General features: G+C 39.7%; 1 protein-coding gene and 1 pseudogene across 1 annotated transcript; both read right to left on the bottom strand.

The window, feature by feature from the left end:
* Window positions 1-10936: 10936 nt before the first annotated feature.
* On the bottom strand, window positions 10937-11854 carry LOC101121137 (olfactory receptor 5D18-like; annotated as a pseudogene).
* A 7338-nt stretch (window positions 11855-19192) lies between these two features.
* Window positions 19193-20128, bottom strand: LOC114110443 (olfactory receptor 5L2-like). The gene has a single exon (XM_027960804.2). It carries the CDS (start codon window positions 20126-20128, stop codon window positions 19193-19195), a length of 936 nt encoding a protein of 311 aa, XP_027816605.2.
* Window positions 20129-20396: the final 268 nt, after the last annotated feature.

The following is a 20396-nucleotide window of genomic DNA, read 5'->3' as shown; positions in this document are numbered from 1 at the left end:
CCTCCTTCAGGGTATCTTCCCAACCCAGGTACTGAATGCCTCAGGTGTATCCTCCAGGCAGATTCTTTACCCCCAAGCCACTCAAAGAGGTAAGTGAATGAAGTGAAAATAACTTAGTCGCATCCGACTCTTTGCGACTCCATGGACTGTCCATGGAGTTCTCCAGACCAGAACACTGGAGTGGGTAGCCTTTCCCTTCTCCAGGGGATCTTCCCAACCCAGGGATCGAAGCCAGGTTTCCCACATTTCAGGCTGATTCTTTACCAGCTGAGCCACAAGTGAAGCCCTCGAAGAGGTAAAGGACATGTGAATTAAAATATTGCGGTTTGAAAACATAATTATTCTGAGGATATGGTTTTCTCTCCTCAATGGCCAGGACAAGTGACTTTGTCTTTTTCTGATTTCAAAGTAGTACATAATTGTGGAAAACCTATTCTGGCTTTTAAAGAAAAATCAGACTACTGATTACTTATATAGAGAAGTGGTCCTTAACCAGGAGAGATTATAACCCCACAGGACATTTAGCAATATCTGAAGATGCTGTTGATTGTCACAATCGGGAGGGTTGCTACTGACATCTAGCGGGCCAACTAGTGAAAGTGAAAGGGCTAGTCACTCAGCTGCTTCTGACTGAGACCCCAGTGGACTGTAAGCCTGCCAGGCTCCTCTGTCCATGGAATTCTCCAGACAAGAATACTGGAGTGGGTAGCCATTCCTGTCTCCAGGGGAGTTTCCTGACCCAGAGATTGAATCCAGGTCTCCTGCATCGCAGGCAGATTCTTTACCCTCTGAGCCACCAGGGAAGAAGCCCCCTGGACAGATGAGATGCTGCTAAGTAGTCTATAAGGTACAGAACAGCCTCTCCCTCCCCACCCCCATCCTCCACACACACCCACAACACATGAAAAGACCAAAATATAATTTGGGCCAAAATGTCAATAGTATCAAATGTGAGAAAATTGCTAATTAGAGAGACACCTACAAATCCCTTTGGCACAAGGACAAAGCAATCCCCCTCCTGTCTGATCCAGAGGCGGTTCACATGTCTGTGTTCCTCCTGGAACAGTTCCGAGGACCCCTCAGCACCTACTCCCAGCCTCAGGTGACTGTCAGGAGACTCTCCCTGCTGTCTTTCCCAGGTTCCGTGGATGGAGTTAAAGTGAGGGGGGAGGAGGAGGGAGAGGAATCAAGCATTCCTCCCTGTTGGCTCACACTCTTTCCCTCTTACACTGACAGCTGTTTCAGGATATTCGGCTCTGCAGATGAAGTTGTTCCCATTTCCTGTCGAGATTGTTTCTCAGCACAAATAGTGAAAATACTTTCAAAAAGGAGTGCTCAAAATTTGGACATTTCTTAAAATACTCTATAAATACAGGCTAACTACAGACTTTTAAAAATGTCTAATGTCACCACCCTCTTTTACAATTGTTCCCCCTCTCATACATGGCTAACAATGCTGCCAGTATGAGAAGAAAAACAAATAAACAAGCTTCCACACTTCAGGAAATACAGTTCAGTCCCTTCCCCCCAAAACAGAGTGTAGTCCAACCAACCTGTGAGATAGGCCTTGCTTCCTGTTTGTGAAGATGCTATGAGGGAAAATGTTACATGCTTTACGTTTTTATGCATGTGTATCCCTGGAGCTCATATTTCTTAAGCTTCCAAACCAATCATTGATCTCTGTGGGACACCAACAAGACATCAAGCAAACAACTTCACCTTGAGAGCAAGCAACATCATCTTGGGACTCAAATAATTAAGGAGTTGTATGAGATGCAGTCAGATGGGAAAAGCTATTTAAAGCTGGTTCACGTACCAAGTCTCTTCAGTCATGTCTGACTCTTTGTGAGTCTATGGACCATAGCCTGTCAGGCTCCTATGTCCATGGAATTCTCCAGGCAATAATACAGGAGTGGGTTGGCATGCTCTCCTCCAGGGGGTCTTCCTGACCCAGGGATTGAACCTGTGTCTCCTGAATTGCAGGTGGATTCTTTACCCACTGAGCCACCTGGAAAGCCCCAAGTTGGTACATGTTATTACAGTTCAACACAATTCCTTTCAGATGTCATGATGAAGTGCAGAGCATTTTTTGCTGCGTTCAAACATTGCCCTCTGAACCAGGGATTATGTGCCATTATGAAATATGTGGCTAAGTCTTATAATCTGTGCCAGTCTTATACTTAGAGCTCCTTTCTGGAGGACAGAAAGGGTTTGAAGTCACAATAGCATTCTGCCAAATTCCAGAAAAGGGTGGAAATAATGACCCACCTTTGCTAAGAATAATAGCAATTGCTCACATTTGCTGATCACTTTGTATGTGCTGTGTACTCTTCTGAATGCAACCACCCACACCTTTCATCTTTATAAAAATAAGGGAGATGATTATCGCTATGAAAATACGTGAGATGATTACGGCTATGCTGCATCTAGGATGACTTAGACACTGGCAGCTGTAACTTGCACAAAGTCATAAATGGAGTCATTGATAGAATGAGCTCATATGCTGTTCTTTGGTTTTTGCCATCTGGCCCTGTGTTAGGAAGAGCCACTGACGGTGCTGGAAACCGTGCTCCTTGCTCAATGCAGAGACTGTTTAGTGGGTCTGCCTGAAGGATCTCTCCCAAGTCACTTCTTATCTGACTGCATAACCTCTCCTGAAACCAACAGTGCTCAAAGGAGAGTCTGTCGTGTGTGCCCGTGAATATACCAAACTTTCAAGAATTCCATGTAATTTCATTTTTCAGAAGCAAGGATTCCTCTTATTCATTCATGTATTACCCGGTGAATTATCCCTATTAGAGAAGCAAAAACAAACTCCCAAAACTTAAAACATAAGAGTGCTGTGAAGTACTGCTTTCCAGAAAGACTGAAATTGTCTTTTTATGTGTATGTGTATAATAAAGTTTTATTAAAATATAAAGGAGATAGAGAAAGCTTCTGACATAAGCATCGGTTAATCAAGATTTTTCCAACCCTTGACATGACTTCTTGTTTCTCTCTGGTTTATATATCTTTTATTTTTCTCAAAAAATAAGGACTTTACACAGGCATTTTAGACTATACAGTGATGTTTTGAAATTAGATATTAGTGGAATGATGATTATAATATATCTATTTAGTATCTATTTTTGTTGTTGTTGTTCTTTGTACACCCTGAAAGTGTTGCCAGTTTTAAAATGCATCTCCCTGAGGGAGAGAGTTCCGTTACAGGAAGAATAAAAAGACGTCTATAAAGAATAGCGTGGGCAGTGACATTTTATGTCATCTGGGCAAAGCACTCAGAGGAACTCTCTGCTTGTCTATTTATCTAAGACTTAAAGGCAGGGCAGGTATTTTTTTTAAAGTAATTTATTTTTTTTTTATTTTTTCAGGTTTAGTTTTTTGTTTTTAAAATTTTAAAATCTTTAATTCTTACATGCGTTCCCAAACATGAACCCCCCTCCCACCTCCCTCCCCACAACATCTCTCTGGGTCATCCCCATGCACCAGCCCCAAGCATGCTGCACCCTGCGTCAGACATAGACTGGCGATTCAATTCTTAGATGATAGTATACATGTTAGAATTCCCATTCTCCCAAATCATCCCATCCTCTCCCTCTCCCTCTGAGTCCAAAAGTCCATTATACACACCTGTGTCTTTTTTCCTGTCTTGCATACAGGGTCGTCATTGCCATCTTCCTAAATTCCATATATATGTGTTAGTATACTGTATTGGTGTTTTTCTTTCTGGCTTACTTCACTCTGTATAATTGGCTCCAGTTTCATCCATCTCATCAGAACTGATTCAAATGAATTCTTTTTAACGGCTGAGTAATACTCCATTGTGTATATGTACCACAGCTTTCTTATCCATTCATCTGCTGATGGACATCTAGGTTGTTTCCACGTCCTGGCTATTATAAACAGTGCTGCGATGAACATTGGGGTACATGTGTCTCTTTCCATTCTGGTTTCCTTGGTGTGTATGCCCAGCAGTGGGATTGCTGGGTCATAAGGTAGTTCTATTTGCAATTTTTTAAGGAATCTCCACACTGTTCTCCATAGTGGCTGTACTAGTTTGCATTTCCACCAACAGTGTAGGAGGGTTCCCTTTTCTCCACACCCTCTCCAGCATTTATTGCTTGCAGATTTTTGGATCGCAGCCATTCTGACTGGTGTGAAGTGGTACCTCATTGTGGTTTTGATTTGCATTTCTCTAATAATGAGTGATGTTGAGCATCTTTTCATGTGTTTGTTAGCCATCCATATGTCTTCTTTGAAGAAATGTCTATTTAGTTCTTTGGCCCATTTTTTGATTGGGTCGTTTATTTTTCTGGAATTGAGCTGCATAAGTTGCTTGTATGTTTTTGAGATTAGTTGTTTTTCAGTTGCTTCATTTGCTATTATTTTCTCCCATTCAGAAGGCTGTCTTTTCACCTTGCTTATATTTTCCTTTGTTGCGCAGAAGCTTTTAATTTTAATTAGATCCCATTTGTTTATTTTTGCTTTTATTTCCAGAATTCTGGGAGGTGGATCATAGAGGATCCTGCTGTGATTTATGTCTGAGAGTGTTTTGCCTATGTTCTCCTCTAGGAGTTTTATAGTTTCTGATCTTACATTTAGATCTTTAATCCATTTTGAGTTTATTTTTGTGTGCGGTGTTAGAAAGTGATCTAGTTTCATTCTTTTACAAGTGGTTGACCAGTTTCCCAGCACCACTTGTTAAAGAGATTGTCTTTACTCCATTGTATATTCTTGCCTCCTTTGTCAAAGATAAGGTGTCCATATGTGTGTGGATTTACTATAATTTTATTAAAGTATTATATCAAAAGATTCAATGATATCAACAAGTTAAATTGCCTAAACTTTTTAATTGCACATTTTAATCAAGTTGCATTTAATAAAAGCTTATATGCTTAGTTGCTATAAGACTTGAGAAGGTCTTTGTGGTAACATCAGAAATTAAGAAGGTCAGTGGTTTTAAAGACAGCATAACAAGCTACTCCAAAACACTAGCTTAAAAAAAAAAAAAAAGAACACACGGCTGCTTGTTGCATGGATCACTATTATATGAGTCAGTAAGGTCAGTACCCTCATCTGATCTTGACATGGCTGATCTTGGCTGGTGTACTTGCGTGTATTTTATCAGCTTTGCAGTCTAGGTGATCTAAGAAGGCCTCACACTCCAGTCGGGAGGTTGTTAAATGCTATTTCATGGAGTAGAGGTGTAAGGCATATTTTTCATTATCCAATAGGCTAGTCTGTGCTTATTCACATGGCAGTTTTTCTAAGAGACTATGCAAAATCTAAGAGATTTTGAGAAAGCCACAGGGCCATCAGATGCTTGAAGATGGCACAATGTCTCTTCAGCTACCTTTTAGATCAGTCAAAGCTAGTCACAAAGTGGTCTACATTCAGAACATGGAGAGATTGATTCCACCGTTAATCAGAAGAGTAGAAAGGGGCATGGATACCTGGATAACTGAAGAACTGGGATCATGTTGAAAAATACCATATTGGATAGCAAATCACCTTAAAAGATACAACTTCTGAAATTTTAGTCTTCAGCAAAATTATAAGGCAATCTAACTTTAATGCATTACTTTAAAAAAATTTGAGGAAAGATTGTTGTGAGAAGTTGGCTGAAATATTTGTGTCATTCCTATTCCAGCACAGATTCTGACAGATTTTATTCCCATTTACATTTAATGCTCTCAAATATTATGAGTGTTTAGATCTTTTGAAAAGTAGACATTGCAAAATTTATCTAGACATATTGAATAGAGAGAATAGTGTACAAATTAATGAAGCAAAAGTGAGCTATTAATGGTAGATGAAGTAAAAGTCACTCAGTCATGTCCAAATCTTTGCGACCCCATGGAATTCTCCAGACCAGAACATTGAAAGACCTGGTATTTCTGTTTTTCAATATTCATTTGACTACTCCAGACCTTAGTGGCAGCACATAGAATCTTTCAGTTGCAGCACGAGGAATCTAGGTCCCTGACCAGAGATCAAAGCCAGGATCCCTGAATTGGGAGTGCAGACTCTTAGCCCTTGGACCACCAGGAAAGTCCCAAGATCTGATATTTCTAATTTGCCAGATTGAATAGATCTGGATACTAATAACTACCTTCTTCTCGTATGTTGAATATGGTCATATAGGCAACTGGTTTTCAACTCTTAGGGCAACTCCAAGTGCTGTTTTTTTAAAGCTAGGAGTTTAGTTGAGAGGGTTTCCCTTGTGGCTCAACTGGTAAAGAATCTGTATGCAATGCAGGATACCTGGGTTCGATCCCTGGGTTGGGAAGATTCCTTGGAGAAGGGAAAGGCTACCCACTCCAGTATTCTAGCCTAGAGAATTCTATGGGCTAGTCCATGGGGTCACAAAGAATTGGACATGACTGAGCAACTTTCACTTTCACTCTTTAGTTGAGAAGGATACAGACATTTTATTCAGGAAAAAAAAGAACCGATAATGTTTTTGATGTCTTCATAGGTAGAATAATAGCTTGAAATGCATGTTAGGCAGGCACTCACCATGCTTCCGTTTTGTATGTAAAATTTTCTGAGATCTGGTCTACCATTTTTAAGTCTCTGGTGGACTCTATCACTGGAGAAGGAAATGGCAACCCGCTCCAATATTCTTGCCTGGGAAATCCCATGGATAGAGGATCCTGGTGGACTAGAGTCCATGGGGTTGCAAAAGAACTGGGCACAACTGAGTGACTCAACACAGTCATAGCTGGTTATGTTGCCACACCGGAGCTCTTTTGAAAACACATTCGGAATATAGACCATGTCTTATCAACTTTCATTCATGCCAAGTAACCTGTATATACAATATGCAAAAATATCCAAATATGCAAACGCAGTATTTATTCAATAAAAAATTATTGTTATATCATTGACTCAGTATTGCACTCGGACCTCCTTGTTTCTCAGGCTTTAGTCTCCTGGATAAAACTCCAATGTTGAAATATGTCTCCTAAAACTCTGTCTCTTCTGTTATCCAAACCAGGGTACAGAATACCTATTTTATAAAAGTATCTCTCTTAAGGACTTGAAATTTCTCCTCTGAAACCTTCTATTTTACTTACTGTTTTCCATCTTATATAATTTCCAATTTTTTTAAGTGCCCTACTATCATCACTGAATTTTCATTCCTTGAAGGATGAACACTATGTCTTAACTGCTATTTGTACTTTTTGTAAGAGGAATGCATGTTATTATTGAGAGCCTAGTCTACCATAGGTATCAAAAAAGGAGGATGAAATTAACAATTACATTGAAGGTCAGGAAGGGCAGCGGTAAGGAGATACCCCTCTTCCAAGGTAAGAAGCAGTGGCTGCACTTTGCTGGAGCAGTTGTGAAGAGATACCCCACACCCAAGGTAAGAGAAACCCAAGGAAGATGGTAGGTGTTGCAAGAGGGCATCAGAGGGCAGACACACTAAAACTGTACTCACAGAAAACTAGTCAATCTAATCATACTAGGACCACAGCCTTGTCTAACTCAATGAAACTAAGCCATGCCCGCAGGGCAACCCAAGACGGGCAAGTCATGGTGAAGAGGTCTGACACAATGTGGTCCACTGGAGAAGGGAATGGCAAACCACTTCAGTATTCTTGCCTTGAGAACCCCACGAACAGTATGAACAGGCAAAATGATAGGATACTGAAAGAGGAATGCCCCGGGTCAGTAGGTGCCCAGTATGCTACTGGAGATCAGTGGAGAAATAATTCCAGAAAGAATGAAGGGATGGAGCCAAAGCAAAAACAATACCCAGCTGTGGATGTGACTGGTGATAGAAGCAAGGTCCGATGCTGTAAAGAGCAATATTGCATAGGAACCTGGAATGTCAGGTCCACGAATCAATGCAAATTGGAAGTGGTCAAACAAGAGATGGCAAGAGTGAACGTCGACATTCTAGGAATCAGCAAACTAAAATGGACTGTTGGGTGAATTTAACTCAGATGACCATTATATCTACTACTGTGGGCAGGAATCCCTCAGAAGAAATGGAGTAGCCATCATGGTCAACAAAAGAGTCCAAAATGCAGTACTTGGATGCCATCTCAAAAACAACACAATGATCTCTGTTCGTTTCCAAGGCAAACCATTCAATATCATGGTAATCCTAGTCTATGCCCCAACCAGTAATGCTGAAGAAGCTGAAGTTGAATGGTTCTGTGAAGACCTACAAGACCTTTTTGAACTAACACCCAAAAAAGATGTCCTTTTCATTATAGGGGACTGGAATGGAAAAGTAGGAAATCAAGAAACACCTGGAGTAACAGGCAAATTTGGCCTTGGAATGCGGAATGAAGCAGGGCAAAGACTAATAGAGTTTTGCCAAGAGATCGCACTGGTCATAGCAAACACCCTCTTCCAACAACACAAGAGAAGACTCTACACATGGACATCACCAGATGGTCAACACCAAACTCAGATTGATTATATTCTTTGCAGCCAAAGATGGAGAAGCTCTATACAGTCAACAAAAACAAGACCAGGAGATTACTGTGGCTCAGATCATGACCTCCTTATTACCAAATTTAGACTTAAATTGAAGAAAATAGGGAAAACTGCTTAGACCATTAAGGTATGACCTAAATCAAATCCTTTATGATTATACAGTGGAAGTGAGAAATAGATTTAAGGGACTAAATCTGATAGATAGAGTGCCTGATGAACTACGGAATGAGGTTCGTGACATTGTACAGGAGACAGGGATCAAGACTATCCCCATGGAAAAGAAATGCAAGAAAGCAAAATGGCTGTCTGGGGAACCTTACAAATAGCTGTGAAAAGAAGAGAGGTGAAAAGCAAAGGAGAAAAGGAAAAGACATCAGCATCTGAATACAGAGTTCCAAAGAATAGCAAGAACAGATAAGAAACCCTTCTTCAGCAATCAATGCAAAGAAATAGAGGACAAGAACAGAATGGGAAAGACTAAAGATCTCTTCAAGAAAATCAGAGATACCAAGGGAACATTTCATGCAAAGATGGGCTCGATAAAGGACAGAAATGGTCTGGACCTAACAGAAGCAGAAGATATTAAGAAGAGGTGGCAAGAATACACACAAGAACTGTACAGAAAAGATCTTCATGACCCGGATAATCACGATGGTGTGATCACTCACCTAGAGCCAGACATCCTGGAATATGAAGTCAAGTGGGCCTTAGAAAGCATCACTATGAACAAAGCCAGTGGAAGTGATTGAATTCCAGTGGAGCTATTTCAAATCCTGAAAGATGATGCTGTGAAAGTGCTGCACTCAACATGCCAGCAAATTTGGAAACCTCAGCAGTGGCCACAGGACTGGAAAAGGTCTGTTTTCATTCCAATCCCAAAGAAAGGCAATGCCAAAGAATGCTCAAACTACCACACAATTGCACTCATCTGACATACTAGTAAAGTAATGCTCAAAATTCTCCAAGCCAGGCTTCAACAATACGTGAACAGTGAACTCCCTGATGTTCAAGCTGGTTTTAGAAAAGGCAGAGGAACCAGAGGTCAAATTGCCAACATCTGCTGGATCATGGAAAAAGCAAGAGAGTTCCAGAAAAAATCTATTTCTGCTTTATTGACTATGCCAAAGCCTTTGACTATGTGGATCACAATAAACTGCGGAAAATTCTGAGAGAGATGGGAATACAGACCACCTGACCTGCCTCTTGAGAAATCTGTATGCAGGTCAGGAAGCAGCAGTTCAAACTGGACATGGAACAACAGACTGGTTCCAAATAGGAAAAGGAGTACGTCAAGGCTGTATATTGTCACCCTGCTTATTTAACTTATATGCAGAGTACATCATGAGAAATGCTGGACTGGAAGAAACAGAAGCTGGAATCAAGATTGCCGGGAGAAATATCAATAACCTCAGATATGCAGAAGACACCACCCTTATGGCAGAAAGTGAAGAGGAACTAAAAGCCTCTTGATGAAAGTGAAAGAGGAGAGTGAAAAAGTTGACTTAAAGCTCAACATTCAGAAAACAAAGATCATGGCATCTGGTCCCATCACTTCATGGGAAATAGATGGGGAAACAGTGGAAACAGTGTCAGACTTTATTTTTGGGGGCTCCAAAATCACTGCAGATGGTGACTGCAGCCATGAAATTAAAAGACACTTACTCCTTGGAAGAAAAGTTATGACCAACCTAGATAGCATATTCAAAAGCAGAGCTATTACTTTGCCGACTAAGGTCCGTCTAGTCAAGGCTATGGTTTTTCCTGTGGTCATGTATGGATGTGAGAGTTGGACTGTGAAGAAGGCTGAGCGCCGAAGAATTGATGCTTTTGAACTGTGGTGTTGGAGAAGACTCTTGAGAGTCCCTTGGACTGCCAGGAGATCCAACCAATCCATTCTGAAGGAGATCAGTCCTGGGATTTCTTTGGAAGAAATGATGCTAAAGCTGAAACTCCAGTACTTTGGCCACCTCGTGGGAAGAGTTGACTCATTGGAAAAGACTCTGATGCTGGGAGGGATTGGGGGCAGGAGGAGAAGGGGATGACAGAGGATGAGATGGCTGGATGGCATCACTGATCGATGGACATGAATCTGAGTGAACTCCGAGAGTTGGTGATGGACAGGGAGGCCTGGAGTGCTGTGATTCATGGGGTCGCAAAGAGTCGGACACGACTGAGTGACTGAACTGAACTGAACTGAACTGAAAATTACACCAGTATGCCACATGATATTTATGTCCTTTAACCTTTGTAATCAGATTTTTTGTCTAAACTTTTAAGTGGAAAAGAGTTGAAAGATTGCTAATTTTTTTTTCCAGTAAATAAGAGAGAAAGTCAAGTTTAGTACAGTTAAGCAAAACACCATGTAGTTTCTATTTTATGTATTAACACTACATTAATAATACACTTTTTTTTCTTATCAGCCAACCTTTGCAGACACAGTTTATTTACATATCAAGGGCAAAATCTTCCAGAATAATGTTTAGTATGAAAATATTTTAGAGTCCATGATTTTGGAGACTGTGTCCTTGACATCCTTATTTCTCAGACTGTAGATCAGGGCATCCAAAATGGGGACTACCGCCGTGTATAACCCAGACACCACTTTGACTTTGTGCCTGGAGGGTGTGGAGTTGGGCACAGAGTAGAGGAAGAGGATGGCGCCGGGGAAGATGCTGATGGCGGTCAGGCAGGAGGCGCAGGTGGAGAAGGCTTTGCGGCGACCACAGGCTGAATGCATCTGGAGGATGGCGACAACAATAAACGCATAAGACAGGAATGATGAAGAGTGTGCTGACCTCATTAAAGGTGGAGAAAATAAAAAGCAGCAACTGGTTGAGATAAGTATCAGAGCAAGAGAAGTAAAGCAGGCAGGAGAACTCACAGAAAAAGTGATCGATTGTGTTGAAACCTTGAAATGATAATTTGATAACAGTACAGGTGAGTATTAAGGAGCAAGCTACTCCCCAAGCATAAGATCCAACCACTAACGTGGCAGAGTCTCAGGGACATGGCCACCCTGTAGAGCAGAGGGTTGCAGATGGCCACGAAGTGGTCTTAAGCCATCACAGCTAATAAAAAGGACTCAGTCATCACAAAGGTACAAAAGAAAAAGAATTGTATTACACAGCCTACAACCATGAGGTTGTACAATGGTCTTGGGAGCAACGATGGATGAATAACAGAAATCCACAAAGGAGAAGTGGCTGAGGAAAAAGTACATAGGGATGTGCAGTTTGGGATTAATTTTGATGGTTAGAATCATTCCAAGATTCCCTGCCACAGTGACACTGTAGATGGTGAAGAATGTCGAGAAGAGGGGCACTTGCAACTCTGGGTAATCGGAGAAGCCCAGGAGAGTGAACGTGGCCCCACTTTCATTTCTCTCTGACAGAAACATGGCTTCTGTTTGTCAGAATCTGAATCAGTCCTAGAAAGAAAAATATTAAGGGAAATAAGGATGTAAGACACTTGTTAACTATTCCTTACCAAAGCTAGAAGATGAAGCAAAGTGTCTCTTTTAGAATCTGTGTATTTTCTATGCATGCCTTGCTAAATGTCTAAAATTTTTAAAAATGACAAGCATTTAAACATTTCATTTAAGTAAAATTATAATTATTGAACTTTCTTAGTTCTCAGTTTTAATTTTTAATATTTCAAAGTAAAAAAATGAGTTCAAGTCACTTGGGATTATTTTAAATAAAATCCTCCCATAATACTTACAGGTTTTCTTGAACATTATAATTCCTTAAAAGATTAATTTACCTTAGTACCAGAGCTCCTTGTTTCAGTTGTATAACTAATAGCAAAAATGATAAACTTCTAAACAAATTAAATTTTTTATTGTATGTTCAGAACGTGACATTAAACATTGCACCCCTAATGCTTTACATTTGTCCATTTACTATTCACTCTGTATAGCACCTTAATAGTTGTTTTACTTCTGACTCAGTAAACTTGTTTTCAAAATAAATTATAATTTTCACAGAGTGTGCTTCTCAACCTAGCAAGATCAGTTTGTCAATCCCCCATCATTGTTTGAAGAATAATAATATTGAAAAAATAATAAAGATAATCTAGTCTGGTTATTTATTCTAGAGATGTCAAAACAGAAGATGGAGATTTTTGACTTTCCCTGTACCATGCAAATAAAGCCCAATCTACACATCTATGACATGAACCCTGATCCAGGCTCCCAGCAATTAGCCATTAGTCTACAGTAATCTTGATCCTTGTTCAAAGTCCAGATGCTATTTTCTTTATTTTTTATCATACTTTTAATTTATGACAAACTGGAGACTTTGGGAACGTGCCTGATGAAAGTGTTCATATCACGGAGCTATACTAGAAAGCATCAAAGAAAAATTTGAGAAAAATGTTCTCTCGGAAAGAATAGCTATCCTTATTAAAGATTCTGACTTAGACACGTGTATACCTGTGGTGGATTCCTGTTGATGTATGGCAAAACCAATACAATATTGTAAAGTAATTAATCTCCAATTAAAATAAAAAAATTTATATATTTTTAAAAAGAAATGTCCAATTCTTGGTCTTTCTTTCTCCTTTTTCCTCTCTTCAAGGTGCATAGGGTATTTATTTTGTCCCTATATTACCTGTAAAGAAGAAAGATTAAATTCTTGAGGTAGCACTGTACTATGGAAACATTTCATGAGAAAATAGTAATATAAAATAATTCCATTTCTCTAATTGATGACAAATACCTCTAAGATCCTACTGAACCAGAACCAGAAGCTCTTTATCTATCATTTCTGGTAAAGTTCTCTCTAGTTTCACAACTTGAGAAATAGATTTGAGATGGCCATCAATGAAGAGATCAGATCATATGCAAAACAAAGAACTCAAGATTCTTATCTCTTACTAAACTCAAAAATTTGAATATTGAAGACATCCTATCACAAAGCTGGATGTTCTAAATATAATTAATATATCTAAGGTGCTTAAACATCCATTTTACTTTATTTATTTATTTTCTATTGATGTGGACCATTTTTAAAGTCTTCATTGAATTTGTGACAATATCACTTCTGTTTTATGTTTTGGGTTTTTGGCCATGAGGCATGTGGGATTACAGATCTCTGACCAGGGATCAAATCTGCACCCCTGAATTGGCAAAGTTCTAACCACTGAGTCACCAGGGAATTTCCTAAACACTCATTTTAAATTAATGTTACATTTGATATAGCTATCCTACATTCCACACCCCACCCCCATTTTGTTGTAATATTTGCTCTCAGAGCTGCTTTATTTTCTTAAGTAAAAATGGTCCTTTTTCCTTTTATCATTATAGAGTTTGCTTGATCTCTCTCTCTTTTTTAAAATACTTGTCCTTTCTACCTCGGCTGCAACTTCAAACATTTGTAGTAGCAAGACAATGCACATTCCCCAGATTCTCAGAACTCTCCTAATCCCACATTCCAGGCATCTCTTGTTTAAGGGGCTGTTATTCAGGGGCTTGGACTTCCTAGATGGCTCCATGGCAAAGAATCCTCCTGCCTGAGGATGCAGAAGTCACAGAAAACCCAGGTTTGATCCCTGGGTTGGGAAGATCCCCTGGAGGAGCAAAAGGCAACCTGGTTCAGTAGTCTTCCCGGGATAATCCCATGGATAGAGGAGCATTGTACAGGGCTGAAGTACTGAGCACCCACACATGCTCACTCAGGAGCTCAGCTGAGCCAGCTTCAATACAGAGCTCTGTAGCCTGAGTGCAGTTCCTCTTCCTTGAAACCTCAGAAAGGCAATTTTCAATGACTAGATAATTCTCAAGAATATCTATATATAAATGGTAAATTTCCCCTCCACACTTTTCCCCCTAAGGTTCCCAGCATTGAAATTAACATTAATCTGTCTTTAAAATCTAATGCATACCTGCTGATGTTGAAAGCAGGATCTGTCCTGTTTGGAAGTGATGGATATATTCTTATATCCAGAGTCACATCCTTTGGGGCATAAACCCTAGAGACTATCTGTTGCCTCATTCTCTTAAAACCATGAAATAAACATTTATAATTAATCACCATTCTCTGATGTAATTTCTGTGTCCCAGAAAAACTGGAACAGTGTTAAGGGCATTTCATATGGAAATTTATATGTTTAAGTTACTCCTCTCAGATTCTTCATCACTCTGATATTTTTTATACTTATCAGTTCAGTTCAGTTCAGTCGCTCAGTCATGTCCGACTCTTTGTGACCCCATGAATTGCAGCACACCAGGCCTCCCTGTCCATCACCAACTCCTGAAGTTCACTCAGACTCACGTCCATTGAGTCCGTGATGCCATCCAGCTATCTCATCCTCTGTCGTCCCCTTCTCCTCCTGACCCCAGTCCCTCCCAGCATCAGAGTCTTTTCCAATGAGTCGACTCTTCGCGTGAAGTGGCCAAATTCTGGAGCTTCAGCTTTAGCATCATTCCTTCCAAAGAAATCTCAGGGCTGATCTCCTTCAGAATGGACTGGTTGGCTCTCCTTGCAGTCCAAGGGACTCTCAAGAGTCTTCTCCAACACCACATTTCAAAAGCATCAATTCTTCGGCGCTCAGCTTCCTTCACAGTACGACTCTCACATCCATACATGACCACAGGAAAAACCATAGCCTTGACTAGACGGACCTTAGTTGGCAAAGTAATGTCTCTGCTTTTGAATGTGCTGTCTAGGTTGGTCATAACTTTTCTTCCAAGGAGTAAGCGTCTTTTAATTTCATGGCTCAGCATTATCAAATAGTAATTGAATGACTACAATATGCCAAGCATAACCTTCTTCTTCCAGATTTTCACTCTAATAAAATGCCATTAGAATGAAGAGTTCTTCATGATTTATTGATTTAGAAACAGAAATATTTACAAGCTTAAATATTAAGTTGGGAAAATGGTCTAGTCCCTTTTAAATATCTCTTTCATTACATCACCACATCCACTCCATTAATTACTTTTAGGTATTGAATTATTGAAATAACACATATTTCTTGAAGAAAACATGAACTATATAATTTAAAAAGGAAAAACACTTTAGAAATAATTGTTATCAACTTAACTATATTGGAAATCTTGCATTCAACTTTAGAGAAATGTGACTGATATTACCTGACTACCTGAAGTAAAAGAAAAAGGTGACCATCACCATAGTGCTTTAATGTGGCTCTCATTTATCCCCTGGTATGATGTGATGAGAGAAGCTTTACTTCTGTGATATTCCTTCCCTCAAACCAATGTGAGAAAATCATTAGGAAAGTCCACATTTGAAAGTATTCTACAGGATACCTCGCCAGTATCCCTTAGAATGGTAAGAACGAAAAACATGAAAAAGAAAATTGAAGAAGCATCACAGACCAGAGGAGATTTGGAAGACATGATGACTTAATGCAATGTGGTACCTAGACTGGATTCTAGACAAGAAAGGTGGCATTAATGGTAAGGGGAGCAAGAAACTGATAAAATGCAATAAAATTTACTTTTTTAAAATAATAATGTACCTATATTTATTTATTTATTTTTTAAATTTTACTTTATTTTACTTTACAATAATGTATTGGTTTTGCCATACATCAACATGAATCTGCCACTTTAATTTTTTTTATTTTATTGTGGTAAGAACACCACACACATGACACACCCTCTTGATTTTAAGGGTGCCCATACAGCACTGGGGCTTGGAAGAGGGGACAATGGAGAGATGTTTGTCAAGGGGACAAAGTTTCAGTTATGAAAGATGAATAAATTTTGAAAATGTACAACAATGTAATTGCAATTAACAGTACATTTTATACTTAAAATGTGGTAAGAGAGTAGAATTTAACTATTTTCAACATGAAGAAAAAATAAAACAAATTATAAGACATGAAGTAATTGATATTCTAATTATCTTGATAGTGATTATTTCACTATATATATATATATATATATACATATACACACATATATAAACATCAACTATACTCCTTAGATCTGTACTATTTGTTTTTGTCAATTATACCTCAATAAATCTTAAAAAAAATTAAAAAGTATACTTAAAAGGAGAAATATTCATTAAATAACAAAGATAAATTTTGCTGTGACTTTTTATTATCCAACATTTTTGGAGTCTATGGGAGTGAATATGGGGAGAAGACATTTAAGCTTTTAACTTTCATATCTAATGTTTCTAAAGCTGCTGTTAATGTTTCTTCAGCTTTTCCAAGAAAATATAATTATATGAGGAAGCAATAATTAATTATAATTGCTCACTTTGAGGCCTCTGAAGAATAAGGTAAGTGATTTTCTCCAGGGCTCTTGTGCCACAAGGAGTGGAGAGACATGTCTCAACTTTTTCCCCAAACTGCTGAGACCTCCAGAGGCTGGAAGGTGGGGTGCTTTTTCCACCAGCAGGTCTGTCTGTAGGTCTGAGAAAATATGGATATTCTTTACCATGTAATATATCTAAAAGATACCTTAGGTTCACTCATTTTTTCATGAGAAAAAGTCTTCTGGGGGAAATTTAGAGTCACTGCCAACATTAAGTATCAGGAACAGGGAATGCATATTTTCTAGCAAGCTTTGTAGAGGGGCCTGGCTTAGCTGAGCTCCTTTGTAGTAGTGTCCTGAACAAGTGTTTCCTGGGAGTGGGGAAACAGAGGGTCTCTGAGAGTTTTCAGGTACATGTCTCTTTAATTCTGTGAGTTTGTGGAAGAATTGTGCAAGGGAACAGAGGTAGGTATTTAAACAAAACTGAATTGAGGAGGATAAAATGAACCTCTGGAGACAAAGTATCAAAAGGTTCAGCTCCAAATCAGATTTTAGAGCATGGGAAAAACAAATGCTTACTCCCAAGAGCAAAAAGAAAAAAATAATGGGAAGAAATTACAAGGATAAAGATCTTAGATACCAGTGCATTCCAAATTTAAAAATAATACAGATTGTTTAAACTATACAATAGCATCATTTGGGAGATAAGAAACTAGATGCGTAATTTGGACATAATTCATACAGAAGAACCTGAAAATCTACAAGGAAATAAGGCAGTATTTCTCACCTATAGATGATTATAAACCTCTTCTCCGCCCCCCACATGGACATTTGACAATATCTGGAGGCATTTTTGATTGTCATAATGAATGTACCAGAGTGATTGGACAAGGGTCAGAGATGCTGCTATACGTGGTAGCATGCACAGGGATGATTTGGGAGAATGGCATTGAAACATGTATACTATCATGTAAGAAACAAATCGCCAGTCTATGTTCGATGCAGGATACAGGATGCTTGGGCTTGGTGCATGGGGATGATCCAGAGAGATGATGTGGGCTGGGAGGTGGGAGGGGGGTTCATGTTTGGGAACTCATGTACACCCGTGGCGGATTTGTGTCAATGTATGGCAAAACCAATACAGTATTGTAAAGTAAAATAAAGTAAAAATAAAAATTAAAAAAAATAAAAAATTAAAAAAAAACCAACACGAAATATCAATATTACCAAGCCTGAGAAAGTCTGAAAGTTATAATCGATAAATGAGAATTGACTTGGGAAGGTTTCCTTCTGATTGATCCTTCAGTTCAGTTCAGTTCAGTCGCTTAGTCATGTCTGACTCTTTGTGACCCCATGAATCGCAGCACGCCAGGCCTCCCTGTCCATCACCAACTCCCGGAGTTCACTCAGAATCACATCCATCGAGTCAGTGATGTCCTCCAGCCATCTCATCCTCTGTTGTCCCCTTCTCCTCCTGCCCCCAATCCCTCCCAGCATCAGAGTCTTTTCCAATGAGTCAAGTCTTCGCATGAGGTGGCCAAAGTACTGGAGTTTCAGCTTTAGTATCATTCCTTCCAAAGAAACCCCAGGGCTGAACTTCAGAATTGACTGGTTGGATCTCCTCACAGTCCAAGGGACTCTCAAAAGTCTTCTCCAAAACCACAGTTCAAAAGCATCAAATCCTTGGATATCTGAACACACAGAGCCATTAAAAGTCCTCAGTGTTATGTGGGACCTCTTGCCTTTAATGCTGAAACATCTAGAACCAGTTGGTTCTAGGTTTGAGAAGTAGAGATGATCTTACCAGAAATGTTAGTCTAAGGAAGAAGTCTTGTTCATAAGGAAAGATAACTAAAGGCATTAATTATCTGGTGTGTATGACTCACAGCTCTAAAGCAAGGCCAGCTCCAGGTGAGCTGAGATGTGCCACATTGTTAACACCTCACACCATTGCCGCCATGTGTTTGTCAAAACCTCTGCAGAGCAAAGGAAATGATCAACAGAAAGAAGAGGCAGCAGAGTGGGAGGAAATATTTGCAATGCATGTATCTGATAAAGCCAGGGTCCTCAAATTCCAGGATTTAATGCCTAACGATCTGAGGTGGGTCTGATAATAAAAGTTTTACAGCAAACTAAATATGTGTGTCTTAACAGCCCATTACCCAAACCCACTTAAAACATTTTAGGTGGATCAAAGCAAAGAAGTAGGCTGCAAATTTTGAAATATGTTCAATTCTATTCATATAAGTTGACAAGGTACAAAGATTGTTGTTCAGTCACTAAGTCATGTTTGATACTTGTGACCCCACGGGTTGCAGCTCGTCAGGCTTCCCTGTCCTTCCCTATCTCCTGAAGTTTGCTCAGACTCATGTCCATTGAGTCAGGGATAAGTGAGTCAGAAAGACTCACTCAAAGGTACCCTCTTCTTGACTGATCTTCTACTTCCAACACTGAGTCCACCATTTCACCCTTCTGCCAACCTCTGATTTGGGACTTAGAGTCCCACTAGGAAAATATTTTGGAGCTCACCACTTTTCTGAGAGCTTCTTGCAAATCCTTGTTCCTCAGACTATAAACCAGGGGGTTCACCATGGGGATCACTACAGTGTAGAACACTGTGGCCACTCTGTCAATGCCCATGCTGTTGCCAGAGTGGGGCCGGCAATAAATGAAAAGGATTGTTCCCTGTAAGACAGCGATGGCAGTGAGGTGGGAGGCACAGGTGGAAAAGGCTTTGCACCTTCCCTCTGCTGAGTGCATCCTCAGGATGGTGATGAGAATAAACAGGTAGGACGTGAGGATGACCACAATGGTGATAACCTCATTGAATGTGGCCACAATGTATAGCACCAATTGATTCACAGTAACATCAGAGCAAGCAAGAGACAAGAGAGGGGGAAGATCACAAAAGAAATGGTTGATCACATTTGATCTGTAGGATGGGATCCGAAGAGCTAAACACAAGTGAATCACAGAACATAGAGTACCATTAAGATAGCAACAAGACACCAACTCCACACAGAGGTTTTGGGACATGGTGACCACGTAGAGCAGTGGGTCACAGATGGCCACAAAGCGGTCATAGGCCATCACTGCCAGCAGAATGACCTCAGTTACCCCAAATGTGCAAAACAGGTAGAATTGCACAGTGCATTCCAGGAAGGAAATGGCTCTGTCTTCATTTAAGATGTCAGCTAGCATCTTCGGCGTGATGGTAGTAGAGTAACAGAAATCCACAAAGGACAAGTGGCTGAGGAAAAAGTACATGGGAGTGTGGAGTCCAGAACTGACCTGAATGAGAGCAATCATGCCCAGGTTTCCCCAAACTGTGACTCCATAGATGGAAAGAAACAGCAGGAAGAGGAAGACTCTGAGCTCAGGGGCATCTGAGAACCCAAGGAAGATGAAGTCTGTCACAGCAGTGCAGTTTTCCTTGTCCATGTCCTCACTTTACCGTGGTTGCAGAAAAATATTGATAGTTATTCTTCATTGGATCACTCCCAATTAGCTACTAAAAAGGACATGAGAATAAATAAGATAGTCAACTTTTTTCAGCAAAGAAATAAAACACTGACATTTTGAAGCTTAGGAAAATTTCAGATACTGTAGCCCACAAGTGCATAGAGCTCACATTTATATTCACAGGTCACATGAAAAAATTCACATCCATGAAAACCTGTGTGTTTATTTAAACAAGTTCTACACAATT

The sequence above is a fragment of the Ovis aries genome, chromosome 23, assembly GCF_016772045.2.
Source record: "Ovis aries strain OAR_USU_Benz2616 breed Rambouillet chromosome 23, ARS-UI_Ramb_v3.0, whole genome shotgun sequence".
NCBI classification, from domain to species: Eukaryota; Metazoa; Chordata; class Mammalia; order Artiodactyla; family Bovidae; genus Ovis; species Ovis aries.
Note: the sequence above shows the minus strand (reverse complement) of the source record. Positions and strands in the feature narration are given on the sequence as shown.

Coding starts and splice junctions, on each gene's coding strand:
- LOC114110443 (XM_027960804.2), bottom strand. CDS start 20,128: ATGGACAAGGAAAACTGCACTGCTGTGACAGACTTCATCTTCCTTGGG.